This window comes from Electrophorus electricus, chromosome 3 (genome assembly GCF_013358815.1).
Source record: "Electrophorus electricus isolate fEleEle1 chromosome 3, fEleEle1.pri, whole genome shotgun sequence".
NCBI classification, from domain to species: Eukaryota; Metazoa; Chordata; class Actinopteri; order Gymnotiformes; family Gymnotidae; genus Electrophorus; species Electrophorus electricus.
Window position 1 is genome coordinate 24,133,919 of NC_049537.1, and position 19,805 is coordinate 24,153,723.

The 19,805-nt window shown below is 42.4% G+C and overlaps 1 protein-coding gene across 1 annotated transcript; it reads right to left on the reverse strand.

Moving 5' to 3' along the window:
- Positions 1–1,403: 1,403 nt before the first annotated feature.
- Positions 1,404–3,644, reverse strand: sox11b (SRY-box transcription factor 11b). Its single transcript, XM_026999065.2, has one exon. The coding sequence runs from the start codon at positions 3,524–3,526 to the stop codon at positions 2,399–2,401; it is 1,128 nt and encodes a 375-aa protein (XP_026854866.2). The 5' UTR covers positions 3,527–3,644; the 3' UTR covers positions 1,404–2,398.
- Positions 3,645–19,805: the final 16,161 nt, after the last annotated feature.

Consider the following 19,805-nt stretch of genomic DNA (forward strand, 5'->3'; position numbering starts at 1 on the left):
ATAAAGAGAAAAGAAATCTGACTTTATAGCCTACTTAGAGACAGAGAGAGAGAGATAAATAGAGAGAGAGAGAGAGAGAGAGAGAGAGAGAGAGAGAGAGAGAAAGAGAGAGCGAGATCAGGTAACACAGTCATGCTGCCTTCATCATAATTAACTTGTAGCACCCATAGCTTCCTTTGCTAATCATGCAATATAGCACCAACGGGGTTCATTTTGAAATGACACTACTGGGCTACATCACCTGAACAACCTCCAGATCAGTACAAAGAGACACATAATGGGCCTTGTCATGGTTCATACCCGGTATGAACATACAGCCAAAAAGCATTCGCTCCAAAACGAACAGCACATGAACATGAACAGCAAACTGACCTGCTCACCAAAGTGGTTAAGTAAGGCCCTAGGAGCATTTAGAATCTTGCAAATAGCACACTACTGAAAGGACCCACCCCCCACCCCACACACACACACACACACTGATCTGTCGTTGCTTTTTCAAAGCGCATAGGTTATTCAAAAGGCCATGGAGCTTTTATGGAAGTGATAGGCTTTGTGGATGAGCAGAAAAGAGGAAAAGTGAGAGACTCACAGAGGCACTTTCACTCACCCGAATGGTCACACACACTCATGAAAAGAGCAGAGCAGCGGCTAATCAAAGCCACGTCATGGCAGCCCCCCAGAAGGCAACTTTCCTCCTGTAGATGAACATATGTGGCAAATGAGAGAGCTGGAATGCAGTTGTGTTCCACTGGAATAAGCTCCTCCTTATATCTTGTACATTAACCATTTTTCAAGTCACTTTTTTGGTCAGACATTTTGGAAGTGTAAGGGTTTGTGTGATGAATAACAAACACTTTAGTAAAGAAAACAAATTAATATAATTACTTTTAATAAGTCATTTGTGACCTTTTTGAAATGTTGCATGTTGAAAGAAGTATGCTTTTAAAGAATTCATTCAATAAATAAGTTGTTTTTGAGTGCTTATATTTTCCCCCAAAGCTTTAATATGGAACAAATATGTATCCCATCTTAAAAAACTTTTCTTGACTAGGCAACATGCAAAACCAGATTTAATTTCTGTCGTCATTTTCAGAAGCTATGAGGGGAACAGCTGCATTGATGTGCCTTCTCACTGACTTCACAGGGAGAGAGGAGAGGGGCTTAACTCATGGGCCCAAGGACAACTTTTCCAGCAATCAAAGTTGCCCTTAATACCGCGCGAGATTTGATTTTTTTTTTTTTTTTTTTTTTAAGGAAGAGGGTACTTGCTGGATAGTGCGTAGGAAGAACAGGAAAAATATAGAGAGAGAGAGAGAGAGAGAGAGAGAGAGAGAGAGAGAGAGAGAGAGAGAGAGAGAGAGAGAGAGAGAGAGAGAGAGAGACACAAAAAAACAGACGTGTTATCAGTTCCAGCTGATTTATTTGTCAAGATACAGACTTCAGCATGACGACATGTAACGCATTTCCTTTGCTACAAAACGCAGATGGTCCATTTTAAGATTATATTGCACAAAATAATGGAAAAAACCCACAAAACAAAAACAGTTCTTTAAGATGGTAAAAATGCAAAACAAATCCAAGTTTCACACCTGCTATTTGGGACCCATTCACACTGATATACATAAACTCCTAGATTTACTATATTACACAACATATACAATCTTGAATCTAGTACCAGCAATGAGGTCTAAAATTCCCCAATTCCATTGTACATCTTTATAGAAACGCATCGTCAGATCTACAATTGTACACAACCTAGACCGAAAGGATAACAAGGCATTTGGATGCAAGATGATCTGATTTAACTCTTGCATGCTTGAACCAATGAAACCGGGTAGAAGTGCCTGAAGAAACCTCACTGAGAGCACAGTAAGAACATTCCCTTTAACTGTACAAAAATATGCCAGAAAATATTTCACTTTTTTAAAAAGATGAGGTATGTTGGTTATGTATCAAAATGCTTCCTGCCATACCTGTGTTCTAGAACAGTTATCTCCACACCTGGAGAGAAACGGAACCGATTACAAAACAAACATTTGTACAGAAATCACAAAACCTCGGAAAAAGTTACATCCTGAACAGTGTTTCAGATTTGCCTCCTTTCAGAGCTGCAGCCGCGTTTCAACTCCCTGTAGAGAGATATTGGTGGAATGGGACTGCATAGTTCAGATTTTACATTTTGCGGTCCACCCCCACTTTAGCAGTTTCACTGCGGGCCCACACAGAAACCATAAAACCCTGTCGTGGCGAAAAATGTCACGTTTTGCGATGTCACCTTTGTCGTAACGCATCTGGTTTCGCTTCCTTTCCCCGGGCAGGGAGCAAGCCTAGGAGGCAATTCTAAATGACCTGAAGATGCGAGACACCTCCCCGCTTACGCAGGAGAATCAGCCCACATTTAGTACGTGAACACTAGATCAGAAAAGTTTGCCTCTAGCCAGTCACCCGCAATCATCTCACTGAGTTCGGGGGTGCAATAGTCCGGAAACTCGAAGTGAGAGCCGAGACTGCCCTCGCTGAAAGAGTCCAAATCCTTATCCACCAGAGAAAGACAAAGATTTCCTGAATTGCTCCCCAGCTCCGCTCCGTGCGCGCCTGCTGCCAAGTTTAAACTGAAGTCAACAAGCAAGTCGTCCGCGTCCTCGCTGGAACTAGACGAAGTGGAGACGGACCTGAAGGAAGATGCTGGTGAGACCGAGGCGGAGTGCGCTGCGTTCTGCTTGGTTATGTTCTTGAAATTGTAAAACAGTCTGCTGCCGGCTGCAGCGCCCGCGTGCCTGGACTCCTCGTACATGCTCGCGCCCTCTGACTCCGCAGCAGAACTCAGAGTGGGGCTCGCGGGGACCTTGGCGACGTTGTACGGTCTGATCTGCTCCTCGTCTTCCTCAGCTTTAATCCGAGTTGGCAGCTCGTCCTCGTAATCATCCTCGTCGTCGTCGTCGTCGTCGTCATCGTCGTCATCTGTAAGCTCCCTTTTGACGGACTTGCTCACCTTTAAGTTTGTGAAAACGTAGTTGTAGCGAACATCTTGTGAGGGTTTTGTAGTAATGGTCCCCGGCTTACTGGGCTTCATTTTCGTGCACTTCTTTCCTGGAGCTTTGACACTTTTGCTGCTGGTCTTCTCCGGTGATAGCGCGGCTGGTTTTGAAGAATTGTCAAGCTTTGGTTTTTTCTTGGGTCTGTACTTGTAGTCAGGATAGTCTGCCATGTGTTGTAGACGCAACCGCTCGGCTTCCCGGATAAAGGGAATCTTTTCACTGTCCTTCAGCATTTTCCATCGCTTCCCCAGTCTTTTGGAGATTTCGGCATTGTGCATGTCCGGAGACTGCTCCATTATCTTTCTCCTCTCAATCTTTGACCAAACCATAAACGCGTTCATCGGTCGTTTAATGTGCCCGGTGGCTGTCTTGCACCAGTCGGGTTTTGGTGGCACCGGGCTGCAAGCCATCAGTTCTGTTTCCTCCGTATCCGTAGCTTCCCGAGATATGCTACTCTCAGTCTCGCTGTGCTCCGTTTGCTGTACCATGTTCCGTGTTGTGTTTCACAGTTTCTTAAGTTCAAAGACACGTTAGACTCGGTGTGCTCGCAGTGATTTACCTTCTCAGACTCAAGCTCAGTCAAACCTCTTTGCAAAGTTACTGGCCGCCTTCTTAACTACTTCTCCGGGTTTTTCATATCGACAACGTCACTTGTAATTATCCAATAGCATGCGTCTGCTCCGCCCAGACGCTCCCAGACGGTCCCTTAACCATTTACGTGTATCTGAAAGATTTCATTGGTGACTTGGGTTTTGTAGGCGGGGCTTTCACGCTGTCTGGTCTGGGCTTGGTGTGCAAGACACGCATATACAATTGAACGAATAGCGTCTTCTTAAGGAGATAGACCTCAGTTCATTGCACAGAATGAGCAGATAAAATAGTTTGGATTTGGGTCGTCATAAAGTAAATTAATGTTTTATGTACCTTGTATGTCCTATTTGAGAAAGTCAAAGATTTCATAGTGCAATTAAAAGATGATGGTGGCACTAATAGGAGCATTAAGACTAGTAACTGTAAAGTTTTTCTTAGTGTAGTAGTGATGGTGTCTAATAGGCTGTAATAGCATCGTTTCTTTTATCACAAACAAAATCATATAGACTGTGGCTACAAGGTACAAATTACAAATGCTCAGTATTTTTTTATTCTGAATAGAAAAACCTCAGAAAAAATAGGATGGGCTCTAGCACCTTAATTGGAAAACAAACTCTGGTTTACATATTTGTGCAAACAGATGTTTTATTTTTGTGCAGTGATGTTTACAGAGTTAGAGGAGGCAGTTTGCTGTGTGAAGGCGGCGTGCACCGTCTCTCCCTGTAGCCCACCCCAGCACCCATTCTGGCTGCCTGCCAAGACTCCACTGATAAGGAGCTTCACTTTGCTCTCTCCTTCTGTGTCCCCTAGAGGGCAATCATTTACCCCTTTGAATTTACACTGCCCTACCCCCACTCAGTATGGAACCGACTCGCCCTTCCAGCTCTTGTGATGACACATTGAAAATGCAGTGAGAAGATCCTGCCCCCCTACCACACACACACACACACACACACACACACACACACTTTCTACCCCACCCCCCACCCTCCAAGCTGGGCAAGAGCACTTTTACACTGATAAAGAAATACAGCTTCAGTTTTTTTCCACCAGCAGTGGCACACTGTTAATGCCCATACAGCGCAAACCAACTGGTGAGGTGGGTGAAAGGTCAGTTGTATCAGGAAGACAGCCTACCAGGACTGATTTGATCATTTATGCTCTTATCTATGGATTAAAAGGCCTAATTTCTGTTCTTTACTTATGCCATGGTTTGTGACATTGTATATTTATTTTGGGTAGTTTTACATTGCTATTGCTTTGCTTGCCTCTATTTTCTTTGATTTTTTTAGTGAAATCATGAGAATTCAGTATGGAATTTAATCTAATCTATTGTCCTCTCTGAGAGCTTGCATATTCAGATGTGTATAATGGGAGTGAAGCTTTAACCCAGCGCCTTTTAAGAATTCTCATTGTCACATTAAGTGGCTCCTGCTACACCCTACTGCCATCAATAATAGCCTCCTCCACGGAGCACTGAGGCGTTACAGTAAATTAGATGGAGCTTTTATAATGGGCAAAATGGGCCCATCAGAGAGAGAAGGCACAGGGACGGAAAAAGGAATCAGACCAACACACACATATACATTGAGAAAGAGAGAGACAGAGAGAGAGAGAGAGAGAGAGAGAGAGAGAGAGAGAGAGAGAGAGAGAGAGAGAGAGAGAGAGAGAGAGAGAGAGAGAACATGAAAGATGGTCAGTACTGCCAGACCTGGGCCCTAGCAGTAATCTAGAAAGACTAATGTCATGATATTCCAGAAAGGATCCAAATCTCAGGGATCAAAACACACATTTATGTTATGCATCAACATTATTGAATATTCAAACAATTATAATTATTTAGTGATTAAAATGAGTTCCAGACATTTTAACTTGGTACTAAATGAACTGAGAGGAAAAGCACATTAAACACTTCACTAGAAATCCCAATCAAAATTTGGCTAAAATATTTGAATCTGTAATTGAAACAATTGCTCTCTGTGGCTGTGAGCTGTGGGGTCTGCTTCAAATCAGGAGCTCAGCAAATGGGACATCTTACTGTGACCATTTATACAGAGTTCTGTAAAAAAAAAAAAAAGGAACACAGGAACACTACAAACAATACATGCAAGGCAGAATCAGACAGATATCCATTAATAACAAATATGCAGAAAATATCCAGAATCAAATTCTGGGCACATTCAACAAGGCAACAAACCCCCACTTATATCATTCTGATGCTCTGCATTACCAAGAGTTGAGCAAAGAGAACAGTCCCCTCACTCATCCAGTTCTAAAACATAGTTCAGCATTAAAACACTAACACTACACTAACAAACACTAACAGTACACACACTCAGAACCAGAACATAACATTAAACCCAGTCAGGATCACCCAAATTACGAAACAACTCAAACAAAACTATATTCATTATTGAGAAACTCAATCACAGCCAAAGAGTAAAATGGAGTGTTATCTGGCACTAAATTGACAGTATAGTTTAGCAGATTATTTAAGCATGCTGACTGATCCAAAATGGAGGGCCACCCTGGCCATAGACACCGGCAGACATAAACAGTTCTGGCTACCTAAAGGGAAGCGACTATGCCAGCAGTGTCAGAACAATAAGATCAAGGCAGAGCTGCACTTCCTAAATCAATGTACAAATTTTACTCAGATTAGAATTAAATTATTTAACAAAACTAGTCACATGTTCCCAGCATTTAACAGTCTTCCTGATGAGGAGAAGCTGCCATATGTTCTTGGTGGACATAAAGAGTTTGGCACACTGGCAGCGCTGTACGTTCACTCCTGCCAGGGTGTGGGGACAGTGAGTGACCACATTAGATACCAGAGACACAGATGCACAAGCAACACTCACAATTTAATCTGTTATTAATATTGCTATTTTTATTGCTACTACTATTATTATTGTTTCTATTACTATTAGTGATATATGTAGCAGTAGAATAAATAATAATGGTAATAGTATTGCTGATGTAATTATATTGTTATTGTTGTTGTTATCACTATTATTGGTAGTGGTAATAGCGATGATGGTGGTAATAGTAGTGTTAATAGTAGTATTGTTGTTGTCATATTATTATTATTATTATTAGTAGTAGTAGTAGTAGTAATAGTAGTATGTAATAAATCATTCCTACATGCTAATTGCTGATACTTAATCAATGCTTAATCAATGCTGATATTTAATCAATTTAAATTTCTTTTAGCTTTTGTTTACTATGTTAATTTCATCAAAGCTTCAAAAGTGTGAAAATGTGTCATGCCAATAAAGCAGTATTGAATTGAATAGAAACATTTAAGGTAAGAACGAGCCCTCCAGATGGGAATGACTCATCTCCTGGCTGACACTTATCATCCTAAGACTTGGTGGCCTCCCCCCCCCAACACAACTCCACCTCACTCCACACCCCACACCCGTGAGCACCACAGAAGGCGGGGATCGATAGGCACCCCTGACTAGCCACTATCTGCTATTGAAGATGAAGGAATGTATTCCTTCTGAATGGCCCCCAGACAGGTGTGTTCGATATGCCTTCAATCTCCTCAGCTCACAAAAGGCCAAACCCAGATTAGGCACCGGCAGCACCTACTGCTGCAGCCAAACACACTAATAACATTCTTCCTCACAGACTCATCTCTGTTTATCCCACTAAAACATGGGGAGAGGATGGAGTTCCTTTTGCTTTTCCCCCTTTCCCTCTCTGAGCTACACGAATGTCACACCTCGAGGATTGGCTGTTCTGCGCTTCCATTCACATAAATGAGTCAACTTGCCCAACATCCTGGCCATTGATTAGGAATAGGCCAGCTACCTTTGGTCTGAAGGGACGCGGCTCAACTAACGGGCGCCGTTAGACGTGTGAACTCTGGGTGCTCCTCTGAAGGTATTCAAATGTCCCGTCCTGAGTGTTGAGTCACACTTTTGTTTTTGTGGCTGTTAAGCTGTATGAATAAGCTGCCTCCCTAAGTGGGGTTTTGGGGCAAGTTTAAAGATGTATCTTACCCCAACAACAATAGCTCTCAACATCTGCAAATGAAAACATTCGCACTGCATCACCAACACAGGAATGCTGTTTAAACTAAGAGTACTCTGTGTTCTTCCTCTGTGTGCTCCCCCAGTGGAAATAGTACGGCTGTGGAGAGTGGGGGAAAGCAAACCAGTTCTGTTATCAGGGTTAGATAAGAAGCTTCTGAAGTGTTATACATACTGTAATGCATTTGACCCTGTGTCTACACACTTTAAAGGTCTGTTGCTACAGACTCTTTAACCACAGAGACTTGACGAGAATGTAAACAAGATGTTCTTAACACGCCAGTGAGAGCTTGTCTGAACAGAAACCCTGCTAGCAGTTCATATGTACTCTGGGTAGTTATTCACCACTGCCATTACCTTCTTCAACCACACACACACACACACACACACACACACACACACACACACACACACACACACACACACACACACACACACACACACACACACACAGACACACCCACACATACCCTCCAACACCACCAACACCACACACAGATATACCCAGACACAGACATACCCACACATATCCATGTACATGCAACCCCCCCCCCCCCTCAACACACACCTCAGAGTGGGACCAAGCTCTTTTTTTGCATGAATGAATCCCTCATTCTGATCATTAGCACATTCTATTAGGCATGCTATATTCCACATTCTACATTCTATGTCATATATTCTGCTTTCTGCATTCTATTGCTTTGCAGTAGCATTTCTTAGCCTCATGTGAACATCATGGTGTGAACATCTCTGAGTCTTGAGAGAATCATCATTAAAGCTCCATCTGAAAATAAGGCTTTGGTTCTCAAAAGCTGACCTCTTGAGAATAAAAAACGTGCAAAGCTATGAAAATGCTCTATAAGTACTGAGTGCTCCGCATAATAATATAGTTTAACACACATCTTTACCACTCATTTCCATCCACTGAATGGCATCAAAATTACTATACAACACTTTGGGGAAAACCGTGAGTCCAGCGGATTTCGCCGAGTCAATCAGCTCAGCTCTAACCGGCTGTCACTGTGATGTTAGTACTACTAAACTACACAGAGCATATGTTCAGCATGGTAGTGTTTGGTTGTGGTCTACCAGCCTTGGCACAATTGTTTAGTCATTTGTGTGGTAATAGTAAACATGTATTCAGAGGCTCTCGAATGCAGGACGGGGGTGGTCTGACCTACTATAATGAGAGTGTGTTTAGTCTGAAGGCCAGGCCCTGAGTTGATGGATTGCACTGCCTCAGGGAGGGCTTCTTTTTCAGCTCGCTGACACTGGCAGAAGGAGCAGAGTGGACATACATTCACATGTGCGTATGTGCCCTTTTCAAAACTGTCGATTACTGAAGCCAGTTGGGTGCCATAGTTCCATGTTTCATAAGCATGTGAAGGTAAAGGGCAACGTGGAAGAACCAGAGGAGCGTTCTTGTTTTCTTAATCTACCTGCCATCTGAATAAATGCAAAAAGTACAAAGAGTTGCTTGTCTAATATAAGGCTTCATGTTTTTATTTTTTCTGGCTAAAATGCTCATTATTTCCTGCTGTCTGGACTTATTATTTTCATTGCCTGTGAAGTTCTGTGATAATGCCAGAATAGAGTACAGCTTCTCTACAGGATAAAGGAGGGGGCGAACAAAACTTGAAGATCTGATGGCAAAGAGTTAGACAAAAGACTCGAAACAATGTTCTTAATGACCTGTTACCCACCTTAAATCTAAATCTAAGTACAAAAGCAGTATGAACACTGCTTCAACTCTAGATTTTTGTTCAGTCCAAAATATGAACAAACAGTCATTGGTTCATACCAAAGTCAACTCTGATGCCTTCCTTCTTGAGTGAGGATATATTGAGTGAGGAATCTTTCTCCAAGACACAGCGCTACATTTTGATATGAAACAGCAGCAGACAACAGTGAGTACAAACAGTGCAACAGTGCAAATACAGTAAATACAGACAATAGTGCCACTAGACAGTACATACAATAAAAAAAACATTATAAACTGTACACTACACAATTTAAAACATCTAAAAACTCAGTAGATTAAACAAACGGTAAGCCTAGGACGGGACAGTAGATTAGACAGAGTTTCATAGCGTCATGGCTCCAGCGTGCTCCGCAGCGCTTGTGAAAGGTTGCGACAGGACCCAGTGCATATTTTATGCATGGTGATCGTGTAGAGGTGGCCACAATGTTGAGGCTGATGCAAGCTGATGCAAGCTATCATTCGGTGGACAGCCCTGCTACGTGTGCTACACCCCAACCAAACAAACCACACTTCCTCCCCACAAAAAAAAAGGTAAGCCACTGTTGTTGCACATGTTTCTGCGTAGCGTTTCTTCTGCAGGTTTGGCCTCATTTTCGAGGACTTTAGAGGTATTCTTTTTTATTTCTTGTTCTTTTCCACCTTGCCACTCGGTTGGTGGAAGGCGTGCTGTGGCTGTAATGGCTGTAGATTTTCCACACTCGGGCTGACAATGAGAGGCAGTTATCCACCACCGTGCATGACCTCACAGCTAGGTCACGGAAAAGAGACACCATCCTCTACCTGCTCAGCCACTGGAAAAACCACAGCTAAATGTTCTTCACCTTAACCCTTTGCCTGGTTTCTTATTTACTGGGTCTTGCCAAATAGCCACATGCCTTTTAATGTATATTCCTAAGAGTCTCTTGTGAAGTGTTAAAATCATATATGCTCACAAAGTGAACAGGACATTCCACTAATAATATAAGATTCTTTATTTCAGGTACAATTCTCTGTTATGAATTCAGCTGTTCTTGAACTTTAAGTGGTGAATTAGTAAGCTGTCAAGGGCTTACTCACATTTTGCTCGTAGCTACTCGAAAATTGAAGTTCTCGCTCCTCTGCAAGCCTCTTCACAGCACTCAATCCTCAGGGCAGGCTAATTTAAAGGTAAGTAGAGGATGTCATCAATTTTGAACAAATAAGACAAAGGCGAGGAGGGGCATGGCAGTGGGCGGCAGTGGAGGAGACGGTAGGAAAAGAAAAATACAAAGATAATGATCACAGCTCGTAGATAAAAGAAGCTATTATTTCAGCCCCGTTCATCTCATGTTGACATTCCAGTTAATTACCTGGTGCCTGGAGAGAGGGGGGGGGCAGACGTTGCATGGCAGACACCGGGGGGGGGGCTGGGCTGCAGCAGGCTTATTCACAGCATCCTGCAGGTAGCTCCATCTACAACACAGCAGAGGAGAAAGGAGCTCCACCCATAGCTGACAGTTTGAGGGCGGGAGGAATTACACCATCGGAGTAAATTTAAAGAGATTCTGGAAAATGACTATGGTGACTTTTTGCCTGATGCCTCAAGGTTTGTGTGTAACGCGTCAGTGTGGAGATAGATAGATGTGCATGGTGGGGAGTGCACTGCATATGGCAGCTGTAGTACCCGTGGCTCTAAGTCAAGTGTACATCAGTTTATAGGACACTAAGTGTGAGCACGCACGCACGCACGCACACACACGCACACACACACACGCACACGAGCGCGCGCGCGCATGCACATAAAAAGAAGCCTTAGTGTGCTCTTACACAGACAGCAGGCAGCCCCCCAGCTGCAGAGAACAGCATTTCCATCGACTGTCTCTAATGAGCCTGAAACGAACCCGGTGAACCTGACTAAGGCTCAGTCCTGGTTGTGGGGGTGGGTTTCACATGAGGAAAGGGTCTGATTATTCTAATCCATGTTTTTTTCATAAGGATACTTACATATTAAAATATGCAAAAAATGTAATGGTTTCAGATGTGTCTTTCAGTGTTGTTTTTCACTAAAACAATTTTATTTATAAAAAATTTTAATGTAATGATTTTATTGTTGAATGATATTGACTGAATACATGAATAAGTAGGGATTAAACTGAAGCAAATAATCATACATCTTGCAATGTATGTATATCGTACATTTGCTTGATTTCAATCTGAGCATCAGTGGAGCAAGCATACTTAAAATATATATATTCTTAACTATATGCCTTTAAATAGATAGATATTTAGTTAGTTAATCATATAGTTAATTAATTTGTTTGATTGTTTGTTTGTTTCAAGACAATTAAACTAATGAGTATTTTTACCTGAGCTGCTCTGGGAGAAAAAACCCCACAACAGAGTCTTAAGTAGCATATTTGATATAGAATAAAACGTGCCAAACACCCAAAGGCAGGGGCTGGGGGCACAGCAGACTTATTCAGAGCCAATCAAATTTTCTCACATTTCTCCTTCAGTTGTAATGATATAATGGGTAGTCATTTGAACACCCGATAAACCAAAATGAAATATAGGTTTGGTGGTTTATATTCGATTCAGGGCTGTAAAATATGCACATATAGACTGCTATTTTCCAACTCACCATATCAGACAGTCCTCCTTGCCTTTTAAGTGTCTCCTCCCTATTTTTCCACAAATGTCACTCATTCTCTCTTTTCATGTTATCTTAAAATGTCATTTAAATGGGGAAAGTAAGTTTTATCCGTCTCCCTTATTTAGCAACTCCGCAGTTAGAAGTATAACATAATCTGTAATACATAGTAAGGTTCAGGTCTAATCCTCTGTTACTCTTTAAAAAACACTAATCTCTCACTCTCTGGTTTCTGCCTTATTCTGTATTTGAATGCATCCTGTCTATTGCCAAATACGGTTAAAAAAAGAACGTAAAACCCTAGCCGGTTCCTTTCCCGAGTTATTCCTGGGGTTTGCCAATTATAAGGTGAACCCTAGCTAGACCCTAATCCAATTTCCTGTTGTTCCTGTTTGCTTTCTTTTGAAGAACATATATTTTAAACTTCCTGTGCAGCACATGGTTTCAAATGAAGGGGATCTTTCTGATTAGGACCATTTCAAAGCACAGAATCCATGGTTGTCAAACTGCAGAATGGAAATGCATGTGAGAATCGTTCATGCTTTGGGCGTTCAGCATGCGCTACAGATTGATTCCTTTAAAATACTTAAGTATGATCTAACAAAGCAACCACATCTTTCCTAATTTTGAAATTACACTTGATATATCTTCAGTCATTTCCCACTACACACACTAGTGCACAAGAATCCTGACACTTTTTTTGCTCACTGTGCTATCAGTGTCAGTGTTGTGGGAACAGCAGTCTTACCTCACAGTCATTGACATGAAGTGCACACCTAAATGATGGATGGTAGCCATTATAAGCCAAAGCTGCACCCCCCCCCCCACCCCAACTCCACATATACCTCTCGGTAGTGGCACAGAGGCAGGGATTAATCTTACCCATTGCAGGAAGGCTCTGATTAGGAATACATAGAACCCCGCAGAAATTGAAACCTCCAGGAGTTCTAGGTGACACAGGCCTCGGCTTCAAGCATCATGCTTGAAAGCCCCATTTCTCTGGGAGAAGAACTGCAGCTTTGGCTCAAGCTTCCTGGAGAAAAACAAAGAGCCAAAGGTTTACAAGATGCCCTCCAACATCTGAGAATGCTTCTCTGTGGAGCGGAAAACGTGACAAAGAAAGAAACTGGTTTGTTATATGAATGTACTTAGCGACACATTACTTCTAACCTTTTTTGGCTAATGAGTCTAGGGTTACTGGGTGCTTTAATCTTACCTATTAACTGCACACACATCCAACTCAGAAACATGCAAAACAGAAATATATTATGAAATATTAACATTGGTGATGAAAACAATTTGTTCCAAGTGCTACATATGAAAAATGTGCATTACAGTGATTGTTTTGAAAAGTAAAAAGCAGCCGGAAATATACCAACAGGTAAACATTTCTCTGAATAGTTGCTTAATTATATGTGACTGAACTGAATGAAAAAAAAAAGATAGCTGACAAATAGTGATTAATGTCAAAGAAGAAAAGCGATAGATGGGGATATCGCGTGTTCATGTGAAACAGAATAGTCATTTCCCCAGGTCATCAGTGTTTGCATGTTTTCATTTTTCATGTGCATAGAAAAGAGATGGTTGGTGGTGTAGTGGTAGGGGAGTTGGTAGGTAGTGGTGGGAGGGAGTGTAGGAGAGGAGTGTGGGAGGTCGCTAGTGGAGGAGAGGGCGGGTAATGGGGGGGGGGTTGTGGTATGGGGTCACCTGATAAGAGGTAGTGGCCACTGCTCTTAGACTGATGGTTCCGAAGGGTTGACAAAGCTATATTAAACCCGCAGAGTTATATCTGCATGGAACAAGACGAAAGAGGTTGTGAGGGAGATAAAAATGTACAGTACATCATCTTATCGACGGGGCTATTAGAGTCGATTAATTCCTTGGGACCCCGTTCTTAATTTATTACACAGGAAATTAAGTAGCTGGATGCAGGGGACTGCAGTAGAGTGGATGCACACTGGGCTCTGTGTAGAAGGAGACCTGCTGTTTTTCATTAGAGCTTTAGTACTGGGCCCTAGCTGAATGAAGACATCTTTACATGTGAAGGACGTTGCAAATCTTGGATATGACAGCTCCCTGGCCTTCTCTAAAGGTTGAACTTATCATTACACAAATTGAACATAACACACTCTAGATCCCCGCTGTGCTATGATGCGGACTCTGCTTGTCAATAGTTTCTAGTAAAATTTTCTAGAATGCATGAATGAACTCAGGAACGTAAATGCAGTTTATTGTTGTGTGATGGACACCCGACGAAGGTACATGCATTTCAGAGCAGACTCGTACTAAAGGTATCAGATGTAAGATCTGCATTTCGTTCTGCCCTGCCGTATTTCAGTTTGCTTTTTAAATGGGCTGTTGAAGCCAATTGACCCTTCTGCTCTGGCTGCTAGAGGGCTATTACAAAAATAACTGTCTTCTGCATATTAATGAGGATGTTATGTTGAGGACTTGAGAAAGATGAGGACCCAGAAACTGTCACATCTTTATGGCTTCCCAAGCCAATTGTTCGTATTTTATGAAGATAATTAAGGACGTGCATTTGAAGATGAAAGAGTCAGGAGAGTGCTCGCTGATCCCATGGCTTGCTGACTAGGTCAGATGGGAAAAGATGAAAAAAAACAAACAACAAAAACGCTGCTTTGTTATGTTTGCCATTTTAATGGCTCATGTGACAGATGTGTACAGGCTAGAGAAGCAATCCCTGATTAGCTACATTTAATTTGTACCTACATTTAAATATCACGGAGGGCCAAAAGCACAAGAAAAAATAAAGGAAAACCAGGCTTTTATAACATTAAAGTACTTAGATGTTGACAGATTCTTGTTCATCTCTGTTCCTATGGGTTCTTTGGTAATATCTGTCTGCCAGTCTGCCAGCCGCCACCATGAGAATCAATATAACATGCTGAGTCGTGTAAAACACAGACATGCTTTGGCCTGTGGCAAGCCATACAGAGTTAGATCGAAATTACCCACAAGGCCTGAGCCTGGGAATATGTCTGCTGAAGGCTTGTGCAAGATGCAGGATTCTGGAAATGGCTGACATTCTCTGCTATATCATGAGAAGAATGCGCTAGCCTTCAGAAATGATCCACCTATCTTCTCATCAGCTGATCTGAGGTCACTACTGAGGCAGGACCAAAATACCTCAGACCATTTAGATCTATTTCTGTGTAGGCTGGCCATGAGAATATATGAAATTTTGAAAACATAACAACCCTGCAAGTGTTTGAGAATTTTCCATAAACAACTTACTAGTATAACTATGAAACTCAAGCATAAGGAACCTTGGCTGAACTTCTGAATTATAATATTGCAACACTTCACACAGATATGTAAATATTATGTGGTCCTCATCATGAAACAAATCTGAAATCTAAACCTGATAAAATGCATACCCCAGCTAGAGATACACAGCATGATACTCCCAGACCCTTCCATTTTAAAGAAATGGAAGACACACACACACAAACACACACACTCAAGCACGAATGCACTCTTGCACACAGAGTCCTCGTTTCCCCTCCATCCCTCTGAGAGTTTCCAGCTGCTGATATGGATTGAATATCCCTGTACTCCTGGAGTGGTATGCCTTGCAGTTGTCCGCCCCCCCCCCCCCCCACCCCCGACTCCCTGAACTGAACCCCTGCCATTTTGTTCTTCCATCCGCGTCTGGAAGGACGTGGGTGACGATTTATAGAGCATGTCCAATTGCTGTGTGTGTGTGTGCCAGCATGAGGCATGGTGTTACAAGTGTGTGGGTACAGTAGGTTGATGGCTGGGGAGTGCTGGCGGCCCTACTCCCAGCATGGACCAGCTGAAAAGAAAAAGAAAACAAAAGACAGGAAATCAAGCTCCCCATCAAAGAGGAGCTTTCTTCTACAGGCTGCAAGACTTTCACTGTAATGACGGAAAGGTGTCTGCACAGTGCCGTGCTCGAGACAGGGCAAAGGCGGCACAGAAACTTGAGAGTGGTCAGCTGCAAGGGTAACCCACCCACCCCCGGCTATGGGCCTGTTTGGGAAAAAAAGCTCCCCCGCTCATAATGAGTTATGTTTTAAGGTAAGCCACGATCACATTATAGTCACCCACTTCATGTTCGTGTGCATCCCTTTCAGGGATGATGAAGACATGGATGTGGTGGGGTGGGGGGTTAGAGAAAGGCTCGTACTTAAGCAGCCTTTGGAATTAGGAACAGTGATTTTGCTCAATAGAAGTGAATGGGGCTTAGGGCAGTTGGTGGAGGCCCTGGTTTGGCCCCATGCTGGCTGCCTGTTTGAAGAGGCCCTGCTGCTTTCCACTGGGTGCCTGGGCCTCCATTGTCTCCTCGAGACCCAGGGTGGAGAGGTCCCCAGCTGTACAGGGGCCGGCGGTGAACCATGGGGGCACAGGAGTCTTCTTAGGAAAATCCCTAAGTGTTAAGATTTGGCCTTGGTGAATAACAAGTATAACAAGAGAGCTGGAAAGGTTCCATTCCTGTCCTGGAATAGCTTAATTGACATTTGGAATTTGGAAACATTTGGTTTCACTGTTTAAAACTCAAATGCTAAAGTGGTAATTTTGAAGAGAACTAACAAAACTGCAAATGTGTCTAACTGGTATTATAAGAAAGAACCTAGTTCTGGTGTCTTACTGCTGCATTATATTCTGCATAGTGTTCCATGGTAGGCCAGTCTTCACACTAACAGCTCTATGCTCTGTTCAGACTGTAACAGAGAATTTTAAATTCACTCAACTTCAAATCAGTGTCTGCCATAACACGTGTTCCAGTAGGTCCTGTGGAAAGTCTATGACCCAAGCTGGCCTTACCTCAAAATATATGGCATTCTGAAAACATTAAGTGAAAATAAATAAAAGGAGACTTGGTCAGAATATTGACAAGTCACATGTTTTAACAGTTAAAATTGATGTGAGAAATATGATGTGAGAAATTCTCAAACCTCATTTATGTAGATTTCTCATCACTTCATATAACCCAACTTTCCTTAAATACACGAACTACTAACATAAAAATTAGAAATAATATTTTCTGGCTTATATTGGGCTTGAGAAACAATGGTGATTACATATAGATCGATACAGCTAATTACTAGACCAGGAGCACAGAAGGTCTTATGTCTGATTTATATTAAAATTGTGTTAAATGTGTTAAAATTGTGAAAATGTTAAAATAGTCTGGTGTGAAATAACAGATACAGTGCGGTAAAAGGAAGAAAAAGAAAATTAAAAAACAAAACATTGCTGTAGTAGAGTGTGTAAGACATTCAGTACCTACATCCAGAATTAGGTTTAGTCTGCCAGCACAGAAGGTTCAAAAGAATTTAAAGTATTGAGGCTTGTCTCATTAATTTTGTAATGTCCAGGACAAAATAACTAATGTTATGCTTATTCCCTCCACATAAGTGCCATTTGGATGCAAACGTTAAACGTTATTGACCTTTACCAAGCCAAGAGCTCGGGGCAGGAGGCATCTATCCTCCTCCAACCTGTTCATCTGAACTTCAGCACAAGTAAGACATTAGTTGGCGGAGCAGGAAGCCATGAGAATAATAGGCCTATTGATTTCTGCTGCGTCCCAGTGTACCTCCTATTGACTTCCCCTGCTTTGCAATAGCATAAATCTGGATCACAAACCAGTGCCGATGCAAATCAGAGGCGCTGTTAAATGTCCTCAGCAGAAGGGCGGTGCCCTGGTCAAGCTGAGAACGAGTGGTGAAGGGGACGCTAACCTGATTTGGCTCTACTTTAGACAGGGTAGAGAGGAACTGTAGATAAGGTCTAACCTTGCATCACGTGGCTGTGTGGTTCTACAGGAACCCAAGCAGACACGGTGGGATTTCCTAAAGAGCATGGAGGGGGAGTGTGTGGGTGTAGGTCCCAAGCAAAGAGGAAGCAGAACGGCAACAGCACAGCACAAGTCCACAGGCTGTATGCCAACCACCAGCAATTGCCTAATGTCAGTCTTATGATGTCATAATATGGTATGAATGATTTCTCCAATATTCAGCCACCAAGGGTATGCTCAGATTCAGTTTATAGGAAACATGCACCCTGGAAAGCTGCATGTTTGCAAACTTTTGCCTTTGGGTGACTGTAGAAATAATGAGTCATGTTGAAGTGTGAACCCTAAGTCAGCATGCCTTAGATGCCAACCTCGAGCAGACGATGTTAGATCAGAGAGACTGGACAGCATCACGCCAAAGCTACCGTCACTTGGACAAAAGCCACAGGCATTTCCATTCAAAGCTCTTGCCTCAAACACCCTTCTCCCTGCATTCGTCTTTGACTGGGCCATTGTTAGACAACATTAAATCAGGTGGACAACCGAGACAATTGCATTATGTGTTTAGATGAAGGTGGCGGACAGTGTGAGACCAGTAGATGAGATCTACTTGCTGCAATGCAAATGAGGGATGGGCCAGTCTCAGTGTGGGGGGCGGGGGGAGGGGGGTTGCTTGGAAAATGTAGTGGAGAAAATTAATTTTGTGGTATTTGGGAGGAAGAAAAAGATTTGATTATTTCTTGATGTGTAGATGCTGGGATGCACTTTCATGGAACATGCAACTTAAGATATGTCCAAATTCTGACTTTTGAATGGTTTTTCTTTTGTTCTTTATAAAGCATTTAAGTTATAGGATTGTACTGTGATAAGGCATCATGCAGCATTTATTGCCATTAATGTCACTATTGTGTGTTTGAAATATAACATCCAATCAAATACAGTCTATGAGCCAATGAGTTTTTACATCAGGAAGGGTTACAAGATTCCTTTCTAAAAATGTCTTTTAAACCCTGCTATCAAAGGGCTTTACTGCAGTCCGGCTTCTCTATTAAACCTTGTCTCATAACAATCTTCACCTCTATAAGCAGAGACATAATGAACACATCCTGCGTGGTCCAGAGTCACTGGAGGAGTAACCATGTCCCTCTTGTGTTTTAACACAATCTTTCTAAATTGCACTTTGATTTTATGATACAAACTTGGCACACTCTGGAGGAGGGTATTGGAGTCAAACATCTACTGACTCTACTGCACCAACTCACAGTGTGGGTTGGCAGGCGCGCACACACACACACACACACACACACACACACACACACACACACACACACACACACACACACACACACACACACACACACACACACACACACTCTATCAACCTTTTTCTCAGTCTCTCGTTCTTTTTAGGGTTTTTTTTTTGCCACATTTCAGTCCTCCAGATCCTGGCAGGCCCTTAGGGTCACTGTAATTGGGCCCTAATTTCCTGAGTGGGAATCGTCTGAGTTCTTTTAATTGACTCGGTTCTTGTAGTGAACTGAGACATGTAAATGGGAACCAACTGGGGATGGCCAAAAAGTCATGACCATCCGATAAGATCTTCAGACACTGGGTGACAGTCATTCAGCATCTTGAACATATGGATCCAATCCATTTTTGTACAAGCATGTATTGGACTTATGCAGAAAACAGAGGCACATTCCCCATAAACATCACTGGCTGAGGGACCCCTTACTGCTCATAAACAAATAAAGATAGTTGCTAGATGATTGTTATTACTGGCCTGTTTTGTAAGCAGAATTCAGGATCAGAATAGATTGTTTATTTGTTTGTTTATTTGTTAATATTCCTTTTTGCTGCAATCTGCATTTCATGTCATGATGTCATTTCTGAGGATGAGGACTGGAGCAGTTGCCCTCTCCTGATGCCTGCGTGTAATGTGTAATTGCTCTGTCCTTTAAGCATTTCTTGGCCAGCCCTG

Coding starts and splice junctions, on each gene's coding strand:
- sox11b (XM_026999065.2), bottom strand. CDS start 3,526: ATGGTACAGCAAACGGAGCACAGCGAGACTGAGAGTAGCATATCTCGG.